Consider the following 14,240-nt stretch of genomic DNA (forward strand, 5'->3'; position numbering starts at 1 on the left):
CATGAAACTGACACCATTGCAATCACTCACACAGTTACATTTATTAGGAACACAAAGGGAAAGCCCAAATTCAAGAAATATTCTGATTAATCTTTCTATTTGGAAAGGATCTTCATCAACATAGCCTGTACTTCGGTAGGGTTTTTGAGGGCTATGACTTGCTGATCTCGTGCTGCGATGAAACATAATTTCTCCAAATTGGGAAGGAACAGCTTGGCAAAATCATGGTGGGCAGGATGACCTGAAAACTCTGCAATACCCTCCACACTCTCAAAGGTGGTCTCAAAGACATGAGTGTAACCTTCCTCTTGCTTCTCAATGCTCAGCTCCTTTCCCCTGATTAACGTTCTAACGGTTAAAAAGTTCAATATATTTATACATTGGAGCACTATATAAAAAATCTTTGCAAATAGATCACATCAGACACTAACGTATTACACAATTTTTGGTTTATCAAATGATGTGACAATTTCTAATTTGTTGTGAAAAGTCTACAACATTCTCATAAAAACAAAAAAATAAAAAATAAAAAATTATTACGTCAGTTGAGATATAAAGTTGGTCTCTGATACTACTCAGGCCATGGTATAAAGTAGTTCTCTAGTACTACGTTGGACACCAACTTATTACACAAAGATTTGTTAACTTCGTTGGACACCAACTTATCACACAAGATTGTTTAACAAATTCATTGCAATGATTGCTATGTAAATCTTCAAAAGGGTTATGCTGAGTTTAGATCTATTAGTGATACATCATTTGATTTAAAAGTTTGGTCTCCTTAGCATTACTCATTAAAAAATTGTCACGTGAGCAAATAATGCTTGGGAGATCAAAATATTTAAACCAAATTTACAAACCAAATGATGTGGTTATTGATGAGTGAATTATTACTTAAGCGTTGATTAACGTGCTTATTTTCTATTAGTGACACATCATTTGGTTTGCAAAGTTGATTTCAAAGTTTGGTCTCCTTAGCATTACCAATATAATAAATACATTAAGGTATGTTGAAGAAGAAACGATAATATTTTGTCAAACTTGAATGTAGATAATGAATTCCTCATTAAAAAAAAAACAATCATTTTAATTCTCCTAGATGAGAGGATGTTTTCTTCATTCTTAGGCCCAATTTGGTTTTTTTTTTTCTTTTTATCAAAAGCAGTTTCACTTTAAATTTAAGGAAAAAATGTTTGGTAATTACTAAAATGTAATGCTTATTTTAAAAGTAATGGCCTTCAGACAGCAGTTTTTAGAAGCAGTTTGGTAAAATATCCATTGTTGTCGTCGCCCACACTATCATGTCTGTTTTTGTCATTGTATATCACATTTACACTAAAATTTAACAAACACGTTTACACTGTTTTTCATACTCACAACCCTCTTAAAAATACAGTTTATCAAACTCTCACCTGCTTTATTTTGCAGCTAATTATTTTTAAAGCACAACATAAGCCGTTTGAAAATAAAAAAACACTGCAAAACGCCATTTATCCCATCAAAATAAAAAAATAAAAAAACATTCACCTCTATTTTAATATACCTCAAGAAATGTTTACTTACCATGAGAGGGAATAAGATAATGATATGGAGGATTAGAGATGACATAAACATCCCCTCTCTTGATAATCTCATTACCTTGATTTTCCGGTACGAGATACCTTCACTTAATTTTTTTTCAATTCCTTATTAGTAAACTGATTAATGAGAATGTTGACAAAAAAACATGATGATTCGTTTTTTTCAAATCGTTAATTTTAAGTAAACGTATGACTGAGAATTATATTCATTCATTCTTTCACTCGTTATAATTGGGTAAAAGAATCAAGATAGAGATTAGGGTGGAGGAGCTATTGTGTACCAGTGGAAGGACTTCATGGGCTCAACGAGGTTGACCAGGTTGGCATAGGATTTGATGAGTTGCTCGATCTGGGTCTCTGAAGTTCCTTCTTTGAACTTTGCCATCAGAACATTCTTTAACTCTCCTCCCTATGCTTCCTCCATCTCTCAAACTTCTCTGATCATTTGTTTTGATCTAATCCTTTTTCCCTGCTACAATTTAACTTTGCTTTTTGTCTCCTCCAAATAAAAAATAAAATAGATTTTGTTTGGGTTTGCTTGTATGTGTATTAAAGGCATCAACTTAATAAATTAAGAGCGCTTCATACTGTAAAATTTGATGTGTCAATGTTTGATTGATATTAATATAAACGCTATTTTACTAATAAGTAAGACATTGACCTGGTTCATAAGGTCTAATTAGGCCTAATCCTACTTAGGTACAAACTTGACATTGTGCCATTGGTTCCGCCCGAGAAAAATTTCTCGGTCCGCCACTTGACTACACAATGTTCTTACGTTGTGAAGGTGTCATGAAATACATGCATTCCCAACTTAAATTACACTCATCTTTCAACATTTAAATGCATGTTTTTCTTTAAAAATATTATTATTATGGGGTAGTGCATGGTTTAAAACTATTACAATAATTAAGGTAAGTGAGAATTTTTGAACTCAAGATGCATGTGTAGAACCCAACACCTTATTCACGAGAGATTTTTCAGTATGCCAGTAACACGGATACACCAAATGTCACAATACAAGTGATTGGATACTTAAAAAAATACAAAATTAAACACTTATATTATAACACTTTATGTACTGCTCATGTTCTCGGCACGCTGAAAAATGTCTCCCTATCTATTGAACTACATGCATTTAAACTCGTGAAACTCCAACGTGTAACCGCGCCAGAATGACATTTAGTCCACTTATTCAAATTTTACCTGTATTAATGTATCTAACTACTACAATGTTAACAACTGGCAGTACACACCGACTCTCACCAAAATGCTTGACTGCATTTAATTACGAATTATCAATTTGCAAAAACTGCCACATTGCTTTTAAATTACAAGACAAAATTAGACCTCACGTGAAGAATCAATATTTTTCATATGGGAAAATTAGGTTCACATTCTTCTTTTTGTTACTCCATTGATTAAAATCCTATTCATTTTCAATTTTTGATCAAAGTCCTTAGGTATTAATAACATCATTAATTAATTGAATAATAAAATATTTTTATTTTTAAATATATTCCTTTAATGTTAAAAATGTTACAATTAGTATATTTATATTTATGGCTAAATTTTTTTATCATATAATTTCATTTTTAGTTTGTACCTATTTTTAATTTGCAAATATTTTTTAATTTGTACCGATTTTCTTTTCATTTTTAATTTGTACTCATATATTAGTTTCTTTTTGTGCCCATATTTTTTTAAGTTTTATTTGTGTTTGTACCCATGTGTATACCATCACGTGACATTGTATATTTAATCAATAATAGAAAAATTACATATGGTATATTTATGTTTTATGCGTAAACTTTGTATCATATATTTATATTTTTAGTTTGTACCCACTTTTAATTTGCAACATTTTTTTTTAAATTTGTTGTATTTTCTTTTTAGTTTTATTTTGTACCCATGTACTAATTTCTTTTAGCGCCTATATTTTAAAAAATTCATTTGTATTCATAAATTTTAATCTTTTATTTGTACCCTAATTTATTTCTAATGTACCCATTCTTCTTTATTAATGTACCACTTTGTTATATGTGAAATGTACCAATTTTTTTGTAAAATGTACTAATTTTTTTAACACTATGGATACATTCTTTTGCCATTTATTATTTCTTATTTTTACATATTTTTTATCCATTTATTCAATCAAAATGTTTGAATTTTTTTATTGTAACCGTTTCTAATAGTATTATAATGAGGGATTTTAAATTTATAAGATTATAAATCTCATAAAATATCAAATAATTAATGTCAAAACTATAAAAATATAAATATTAATAGTAATATAATGAGGTGTACAAAGTCAAGGGACCTTGATCAAACTTTGAATAATATTAAGGTTTTAATCAAAGAATGTTAAGGATTAGGGACCGCATCAAAAATATCCATTTTCATATTTTTCTTACTCACCAAGGAAACGTTACCTCCCATTAATCACTATATAAACAACTCACACCTTCAACACTTTAGAAACACTCCAAGAAATGAGAAAAATGTGTTCAGTTTGTAACCCTAGCTCCATTTGCATTCTGATAATCTCCTTCTTGGTCATGACTCCTTCTCAGGCATTTGATGTCAATTCTATTTGGAGTAAACTGTCATTTAACCCCCTGAACTATCACGTGAGTTTCAATTTCCCCCCTGAACTATTTTTTCAGCCAATTGACCCCCTAAACTATGTTAAAGTGGCCAATTAACCCCCTACCGTTAAGTATCTTTAACTCCATCCAATTTTCTGTTAGAAAGTGTCATGTGCTTGGCACATGACCACCTTTTTACATTTTATGTCTAAATCTTTACAAAGAAAACATATAAAACAAATATTAAAAAAAAAATACATACAAACCCTAAACTTAATCATTCAAAATAATAGAAAAGGTAAGGCTTTTTATATTAACACTCCACAAAATGTTGAATGCACCCCATATTAAAATTTAATATTAAATGACTTATTTACTCCACTATGCAATGACAATTTTGACCTTATTAGGTTTTAAAAAAATATATATAAATACACTCCAAATCACTTTTAACGTAGTATTTATCTTCTCAACTATCAAAACCCTCTCATCCTCCATTGTTGAACAAAATCCTAACCAATGAAACTACAAACATGTTGATTGAGAAAAATTGTTTTTGACGAATGAAACACGAAATTGATGTTTCTGAAACGTCACATGAGGTAAGACTTCACATTTTTCATTGTTTTAGTGATTTCGATGACATCGATAATTATTTAATCTTGCGTTTGCTGCATTATTTAAACTTATATATTCATATTCATATTCATATTCATATTCATCTTTTAGGGTTCATATTGAAAAATAATGCAGCAAACGCAAAATTAAATAATTATCGATGTCATCAAAATCACTAAAACAATGAAAAATGTGAAGTCTTACCTCATGTGAAGCTTCAGAAACATCGATTTCGTGTTTCATTCATCAAAAACAATTTTTCTCAATCAACATGTTTGTATTTTCATTGGTTAGGATTTTGTTCAACAATGGAGGATGAGAGGGTTTTGATAGTTGAGAAGATAAATACTACGTTAAAAGTGATTTGGAGTGTATTTATATATATTTTTTTAAAACCTAATAAGGTCAAAATTGTCATTGCATAGTGGAGTAAATAAGTCATTTAATATTAAATTTTAATATGGGGTGCATTCAACATTTTGTGGAGTGTTAATATAAAAAGCCTTACCTTTTCTATTATTTTGAATGATTAAGTTTAGGGTTTGTATGTATTTTTTTTTTAATATTTGTTTTATATGTTTTCTTTGTAAAGATTTAGACATAAAATGTAAAAAGGTGGTCATGTGCCAAGCACATGACACTTTCTAAAAGAAAATTGGATGGAGTTAAAGATACTTAACGGTAGGGGGTTAATTGGCCACTTTAACATAGTTTAGGGGGTCAATTGGCTGAAAAAATAGTTCAGGGGGGAAATTGAAACTCACGTGATAGTTCAGGGGGTTAAATGACAGTTTACTCATTCTATTTGCAAACAATCCATGAACCCGTCATTCTGTTCTCTGCTCCTAAGTTCGAATCCCCGTGTGACTGAGGCACTTCTTCGCAGCCTGGCCGGTGTCACCGTAGATTTGGGATATTCCAATACTACAGCCACTAGAGATCACATAGTAAAGTGGAAGAACCAGGCGGGCAATCCGGCGTTGCGGCTGAGGTACACATCTTGTGCCGGAAATTACAACGAGGCCGTTGCAAATTTCAAGGAGGCCAAGGAGAAAGCGAAGGTTGGTGACTACAATGGTGTGAGAAATGCAGCAGCTGGTGCCTTGGGAGAGTTCAATGGGTGTTCAGAGAACTTTAAGCAGCCACCATCTGAACCAACAAGTCTCTGGCAAGATACTAGGGATTTGCTAAATCTTTCTAGTATTATATTAATTGTTTCTAATACTCTGCTTCACAAATGATTTATGTTTCCTTTGATCTCATGGATGTCGAGTTCGGTTACTTTTAGTGAAAGAATTCTCTATATGTCTTGTTTTTACTTGGAGACTTTCAATTCGAGTTGTGTATTGAACAGTGTTGTACATCTAAGAATCTCTTCTTTTTTATTAGTGAAGACGATCCGATTCCCTCATCATAAAACACAAAAATAGAAGATTAAACTTTCGGATTCATGGAAAAAGACTTTGATTTACAATCAAGTGAAACATAAGACAATCAGAATTGAGATCCTATCTTACCATGGGACGAATAATGTACTTCTTCGGCGTTGGTGGCTGAAAAACGCTCTATCAAAATTTCAAAAGTTACTCGGAAACCAACTCCTCAAGGGCATGTTTGGTGCTTAGAATTGCGTTAGATAACTCATAGGATTCAAGGTATGTGTTAAAGTAAGAAAGGACGGTCAAATTCCAAGTTTTGTCCAAGTTAAAGGAATTAGATCGATTCCATTCTTGCAATTTCGAAGTTGGCCTCCATTTCTTCATGTGTCACATGCGTGACAGTACAATGAGTTGTCCAATCCAATCCAATAGAATCTGAGGCACCAAATGCGTTACAAATCTCCCTCTCCCCGTCTCTCCTCTGATGCTCTAGGCATAATGCTATGGAGGGAGTCAGCATAGAAGAGGTTAAAGACATTATTAATAGGGTTTAACTGACTATTAAACCAATTCAATAGCATCAACACGAATACAAAGCAATGCAGTGAAAAGTGTTGTGCTAGGATAGCACCAAACCTTTTAGAACCAACTCTTGATAACCCACAGGAAATATATCAAATAAAATGCAAGAACAAAATATTAAAGACACCAAGATTTTAACGAGGTTCCTCAACAGTTAGTGTAACTGGAGTACGTCCTCGGAGCAGTAGGAGCTCACCCAATAATCCATGGGAGTTTACAAAGTGTTGGCAATCTCACAACCCAACTAACCCAATACACCCAATAGCTCTCACACACCACAGAAACAAATAGAGAAAGAAATATAATGAATAATTTCTTCTCTATACATATAGCTCAAAGCTATTACAACAACACCTATTTTGATGGATGATTACTAACCAAATGAAGCAGCAGCTTCTTCTTCCTTTTGGGCTCTCTGCAGAAAAAGAGCTCTAACTTCTCTCTGCAGCTCTCACTTCTCTCTTCAGCTCTCTCTACTGAAAAATGAGCTCTCCATCTCTTCTCTTCTATCCGAAACAAACATCATAATTATGGCTTTTCAAAAAAGCCACAAAACATGCCACAAAACAAGGAAACATAATCATGTTGTCCTTTCTTTTTTTTTCTTTATAATTTTTTATAGCCAAAAGTTGGCCACTTGGCCACATACTCCAACAATCTCCACCTTGGCCAAGTTCCGAAATCACCATGATAAGCCAACCAACACAAAAACACTCCCAAACACTAGCAAGAGAACAACTCATACAGAGCCAAATGCTCCAAAACTCCTACTGCTCAACGCCTTCTTTATATAGGCAAAATGTGAGCCAAGTTCAAACAGTGAACAAACTTGGCTACACCAACAACCTTAGTCAACATATCAGCGGGGTTGTCTTTAGTTGGAATCTTCTGGAGAATGATTTCCCCTTCACCAACAATTTCACGAACAAAGTGATAACGCACATCTATGTGCTTGGTCCTCGCATGATGAACCTGATACTTAGCCAAATAAATGGCACTCTGACTATCACAATGTACCTCCACCTGCTTCTGATCAACCCCCAAATCTCTAATCAGCCCATGTATCCAAATGGCCTCCTTTATAGGTTCAGCAATTGCCATATATTCAGCTTCTGTAGTAGACAAGGCAACAGACGACTGCAAAATGGACCTCCAACAAACTGACCCTTTAGCCATAGTAAACACATAGCCTGTAGTAGACTTCCTTCCATCCAGATCACCTGCATAATCTGAATCAACATAACCAACTGCAAAATGACCAATACCAGAGTCATCTCTCTCAAAGCATAAACTAACATCTCGAGTACCATGGAGATACCTCAATATCCACTTAGCTGCTTGCCAATGCTCTTTACCTGGATTATGCATATATCGACTCACCATGCTAACTGCATGAGCAATATCCGGTCTAGAGCATACCATTGCATACATCAAACTACCAACCAAATTTGTATATGGTATATTTTTCATTTGCAGCTTCTCTTTATCATTTTTAGGACACTGTAGAGAACTCAATTTAAATGAGGAGCCAAAGGGGTACTAACCGGTTTGGTTGAATCATGAACTCCAAACTTCCGAATCAATTTCTCAAGGTATTGTCTTTGATTCAAACTGACCAAACCCTTCTCTCTATCTCTAGTGATCTCCATGCCAAGGATCTTCTTCGCTTCACCAAGATCCTTCATCTCAAACTCATTCTTCATTTGCTTCTTCAATTTTTCAATCTCTTCAACATTCTTTGAGGCAATCAACATATCATCAACATATATCAACAAATAAATGAAAGACCTATCTTGCAACTTCTTGAAGTACACACAATGATCATATTGACTTCTAGAATAATTTTAGCCTCTCATAAATTTATCAAACCTCAAATACCATTGCCTTGGAGATTGCTTCAAGCCATAAAGTGATTTCTTCAATTTGCAAAACAAATTTTCCTTCCCTTTCACTATATACCCATCTGGTTGACACATATAGATCTCTTCATTCAAATCACCATGTAGGAAAGCCGTCTTCACATCGAGTTGCACAAGCTCAAGATCATATTGTGCAACAAGAGCTAACATAATACGAATTAAGGAGTGCTTCACAACTGGAGAAAATATTTCATTGTAGTCAATGCCCTCCTTTTGTGCATACCCTTTAGCAACTAATCTTACTTTAAATCTCACATTGTTTTTCTCATCAGCATCTTCTTTCTTGGCATACACCCATTTGCAACCGATAGTTTTCTTGCCCTTAGGCAATTTAGCTAACTCCCAAGTCTTGTTCTTCAAAAGAGAATTCATCTCATCACCCATGGCATTGCACCACCTCTCCTTCTCCTCACTCGCAATGGCTTCCTCGAAATTGGATGGAATCTCATTAGTGATAATAGGAAGAGCAAAAGAAACATAGTCACTATACCGAGCTGGCTTGGTAATTTGTCTCTTTCCTCTGTTCTTGGCAATAGACTCTTGAGGTGAAACTTCCTCTTCAACTTGAATAGAATCTTCAAGTTCAACTTCTTCAACATCCTCATGGTCTCCAACTTCTTCACTTGTAGTGGCTTCGACATCAGCGGAAATAGGATTTGAAGTACCAGAGGCAACTTTCTCAAGCTCCACCTGTTGGACATCTTTCACATTCTTCTCAGAGACTTTGTACATATTTTCTTCATCAAATGTCACATCTCTACTGATTACAATTTTTTTCATCTCTGGGCACCACAACCTGTAACCTTTGACACCACTACTAAAGCCAAGAAAGATAGCTTTTTTGGCTCTAGGATCAAGTTTATTTTCAGTCACATGAAAATAAGCAGGTGAACCAAAAATACGGATATAGTCATAATCAGAAGAAGGTTTTCCAGTCCATACCTCCATTGGTGTCTTACCCTGAACAGCAGCTGAGGGTAACCGGTTGATGATGTGACATGCATAATTAACTGCCTCTGCCCAAAATGACTTGCTTAAACCCGATTGAGACAACATACATCTAACCTTCTCAAGCAAGGTTCGATTCAATCTTTCTGCAACTCCATTTTGTTGTGGAGTTCCCCGAACACTGAAATGTCTCACAATTCCTTCCTCTTTGCAAACTTTAAAGAAATGATCGGATGTGTATTCACCACCATTATCCGATCTCAAAATCTTAATCTTTCTCCCAGTCTGGTTCTCAACCATTTTCTTCCAACCAAAGAAAATGCTTAACACCTCACTCTTGTGCTTCATAGTATAGACCCAAGACCTTCTTGAATAATCATCAACAAAGGTCACGAACCAATGTCTACCACTCAAAGAGGGAGTCTTTGTAGGACCCCAAACATCCGAATGCACATAATCAAGAATGCCCTTTGTCTGATGTACAGCAGTACCAAACTTCACTCTAGTTTGCTTTCCTAAGACACAATGCTCACAGAAATCAAGCTTACAAGTCGTGGCACCTTTTAAAAGACCTTGTTTCACAAGCCCTTGTAGAGCTTTCTCACCGGCATGGCCTAATCTCATATGCCACAATCTAGTAGTATCTGAATCAGATGTGCCCATATTTTCAGAGACTACAGATGCTTCACCTGTCACAGTGCTTCCCTGCAATAAATACAAATGGCCACATCTAGGAGCTTTCATCACAACAAGTGCACCATAAGTAACTTTCAATGTCTGTCCATCTGAATGAAACCTGAAACCCTTGGATTCCAAAGTACCCAAAGAAATAAGATTTTTCTTCAAATTCGGTACATACCGAACACCTGTCAACTCTTTAACCATGCCATCATGCAACTTCAAACGAACTGTACCAATCCCTTTTGTTGTGCAAGGATTGTCATCTCCCATAAACACAACGCCACCATCAAACTCTTTCAAGCTTGAAAACCAATCCTTGTGAGGAGTCATATGATGAGTACAACCCGTATCCAACACCCACTTAGTAGCACAAGCAAATGATGAGGAAGTGGTTAAAGCAAAATCAGAAAAATCTGTTTCAACCTCAGCAACATTAGCTTCAGAACTTTCTTTGCCTTTGGTCTTCAATTTAGGACAATCTTTCTTCTAATGGCCTTTATTACGACAAAAGGCACATTCATCTCTTTCCAAAGGTTTTCTACCTTTAGAGTTTCCTCTAGGTCGAGACTGTGATTTTTTCCTACTAGAAGATGATCTTCTCTCCGATGATCTACCTCTAACAAATAAAGCTTCAGATGTACTATCATGATTTTTATCTCTATGCCTCATTTCATAATTCATCAAGGCATTTGACACATCTTCAAATTTCACAGTTTCTTTACCATGCATAATAGTGGTAACAAAATGCTCATAAGAGTCCGGCAAGGAATTCAACAATATTAAGGCCTTATCTTCATCCTTAATATCCTCATCTAAATTTAACAAGTCGGCAATCAACTTATTAAAAGCATCAAGGTGTCTAATCATTTTTGTACCTTCTTTGTATTGGAAGCGGTAGAGCTTTTTCTTCAAGTGTAGCCGGTTCTCTGCACTCTTTGTCATATACTTGTCTTCCAATTTTTGCCACAACACACTTGCTAATGTCTTCCGCATCACAAAATACTTCTGAGTTTTTGCAAGGCACAACCGAATTGAAGAGCAAGCCCACAAATTTAATTTCTCCCATTCCGGCTTCGACATAGCTTCTGGCTTCTCTCCCAAAGCGGTAAGTAGATCTTGTTGAGCCAACACATCTTTGACCTCACATTGCCACATCCCAAAGTTGTTTGTGCCATCAAACTTTTCCACTTCGAACTTTGCATTTTGCACCGTAGTTCTTGCAAACCCGGAGCTGCTTCCAAAAGGATTTTCATCTTGCCCATCTAACATCTTTGGCAACTAGACAGTACCCAAGAGCAACCAGTGCTCTGATACCAATTGTTGTACTAGGATAGCACCAAACCTGTTAGAACCAACTCTTGATAACCCACAGGAAATATATCAAATAAAATGCAAGAACAAAATATTAAAGACACCAAGATTTTAACGAGGTTCCTCAACAGTTAGTGTAACTGGAGTACGTCCTCGAAGCAGTAGGAGCTCACCCAATAATCCACTATCAACCGAATGGGAGTTTACAAAGTGTTGGCAATCTCACAACCCAACTAACCCAATACACCCAATAACTCTCACACACCACAGAAACAAATAGAGAAAGAAATATAATGAATAATTTCTTCTCTATACATATAGCTCAAAGCTATTACAACAACACCTATTTTGATGGATGATTACTAACCAAATGAAGCAGCAGCTTCTTCTTCCTTTTAGGCTCTCTGCAGAAAAAGAGCTCTAACTTCTCTCTGCAGCTCTCACTTCTCTCTTCAGCTCTCTCTACTGAAAAATGAGCTATCCATCTCTTCTCTTCTATCCGAAACAAACATCATAATTATGGCTTTTAAAAAAAGCCACAAAACATGCCACAAAACAAGGAAACATAATCATGTTGTCCTTTCTTTTTTTTTTCTTTATAATTTTTTATAGCCAAAAGTTGGCCACTTGGCCACATACTCCAACAAAAAGTTGAGGCAAAACCAATGACTTGGAAACAATTATCTCCTCTCTTTCATTATTTCATTCTACATAGGGTTTGTAAATCAGGTAAAACAGACCTGAATCAAACTCTTACATAGAAAATTAAGTTCCACTCAGAGAAATAGGACGATACATGACACCTGGGATAGTCCTTCCGATTTAAACACTTACTGCAGTTGGTTTGTAATCGATCACAATGACTTTCTCCAAATGTGAAAGGAACAAATTTGCAAAGTCAACATGAGCAGGATGAGCTACGTACTCTGCAACACCCTCTGTGCTCTCAAAGGTCGACTCAAAGATATGAGTGAAACCTTGATGCAGGTTCTCAGAGCTCACGTCCTTTCCCCTGATCACAAAAACACGAACCAAATACTTACATCATTAACAGAAACTTGTCTAACTCAGGAGAACGCTACTTGAATTTACTACTCGTTCGACAGCTTTAAGGGAAGGGGGAATTGCAGCAGCGATGTCCATCTCTTTGATGATAATACCATACGGCCTCGTTTGGTCTAGAGGACTGAATTTACGTGTTTGTCCATTCAAATCCAATCCTAGAAACCAAACGAGGCCTATATTTGATACAAGCAACTCTAGTGTGATATGCCAAATGTGAAAACAGTGAACCTTATCATACCAATTTGAGTTTTTGGCAAACATATCCACCCAATAAAATTAACTCTTTTCAAGAGAAAAACTGCAACTTTAACCGATAGCTGAAGCGTCAACCCCCTTCAAGCATCAAAGTTTAACTAAAGCTGCACCCTTTCGAGAAACGGCATCTAAATTTTGCCTAAAAATCTAGGATTTGAGGACCCATCTGACTCCCACAGTCAAATAAGCACCAAAACCTCTGTATTGATCAGACTGGGGAAAAGCTAATCTAAATCAACAATCAAATTGCAAAAATCAGGTAAAAAATGCATCAAGATTCAATTCTTTGAATTCCAAGCAGGAACAAGTGTTGTGCCTTGGTCCGTTCATTAGTGCGAAAACGAGATTCAGATTACAACCTCACCAAAATCACACTCAGTTGAACAGAATAAAATACAAGAAATAAAGACACCGAGAAATTTACGAGGTTCGGCAAAATCCTGCCTACGTCCCCGGAGAGATATTGCTCTTCACTATGAGAATAACAGTACAAGTACACATGAGTTAAATCGACATAACCCAATCCCAAATCCCTTGTACACCCACTCATAGAATTTTCCCAAGAGACTCACTCTCCCCAAGAGTTTCTCACTCTTACTCTATATTTTCTCTCATTTGTGTTCTCCTTCGGATGCTCTCTCTCCCCCTTGGTTGTTTTTCTGATGCCCTAACTCTCCCTCGGCAAACACTCTCAATATAAGGCAAAGCCATCATCATTAGGGCCAAGCCATCATGTCTTACATCATCATTAAAGCAAAAAACAAACATCATCATTAAAGTAAAAGCAAGCATCATCATTATGTCTTTACTCGTGATGTCCACCAAACTTTTGTTTTTACTTTGTCTGCAACTTTCATGCAACCCACACCATGTGATATTTCCACCGAAAGCAAACATAGGTCACTTCATTGTTATTAACACATGACTCATAATTACTCACAAATGTATGAGCCAAACACAACAACAAAAAGAAGAAATGAAGTTAAATACAAAACATTATCATTTAACAGATATTACAAGTAACTTGGATGATTACCAGTTGAAAGATTTCATGGGTTCGATGAGGTTGACGAGGTTGGCGAAACCTTTGATGATTTCTTCGATCTTATTCTCTGCGATTCCGTCTTTGAACTTTGCTAGCACTACATGCTTCACCACTCCCTTCGCTTCCTCCATCTCTCTATTTCTATCTCTCTTATCTCTCTCTCTCTCCCCCCCCCCACCCCCCACACACCAAACCTCGTATGTATTGTAAAGGAAACGACGTGTCGTGTGATTCTGTGGACTCACATTCTTTTACATTCATGTATTAAC

At 35.6% G+C, this 14,240-nt stretch overlaps 2 protein-coding genes across 2 annotated transcripts; one reads left to right on the forward strand and one right to left on the reverse strand.

The window, feature by feature from the left end:
- Positions 1–5,604: 5,604 nt before the first annotated feature.
- LOC103402352 (pectinesterase inhibitor) lies at positions 5,605–6,027 on the forward strand. The gene has a single exon (XM_017322981.1). The coding sequence runs from the start codon at positions 5,605–5,607 to the stop codon at positions 6,025–6,027; it is 423 nt and encodes a 140-aa protein (XP_017178470.1).
- Positions 6,028–12,272: 6,245 nt separating this feature from the next.
- LOC103403501 (stress-response A/B barrel domain-containing protein HS1) lies at positions 12,273–14,138 on the reverse strand. The gene is made up of 2 exons (XM_008342345.4): positions 13,963–14,138; positions 12,273–12,618 (listed from the first exon to the last, which is right to left on the reverse strand). The coding sequence occupies exons 1-2, from the start codon at positions 14,100–14,102 to the stop codon at positions 12,429–12,431; spliced, it is 330 nt and encodes a 109-aa protein (XP_008340567.1). The 5' UTR covers positions 14,103–14,138; the 3' UTR covers positions 12,273–12,428.
- Between the last annotated feature and the right edge of the window lie 102 nt (positions 14,139–14,240).

The sequence above is a fragment of the Malus domestica genome, chromosome 16, assembly GCF_042453785.1.
Source record: "Malus domestica chromosome 16, GDT2T_hap1".
Taxonomy (NCBI): Eukaryota; Viridiplantae; Streptophyta; class Magnoliopsida; order Rosales; family Rosaceae; genus Malus; species Malus domestica.

Coding starts and splice junctions, on each gene's coding strand:
- LOC103402352 (XM_017322981.1), top strand. CDS start 5,605: ATGAACCCGTCATTCTGTTCTCTGCTCCTAAGTTCGAATCCCCGTGTG.
- LOC103403501 (XM_008342345.4), bottom strand. CDS start 14,102: ATGGAGGAAGCGAAGGGAGTGGTGAAGCATGTAGTGCTAGCAAAGTTC. Junction 12,619..13,962: donor CCCATGAAATCTTTCAACTG/GTAATCATCCAA, acceptor TTTTGTGATCAG/GGGAAAGGACGTGAGCTCTG.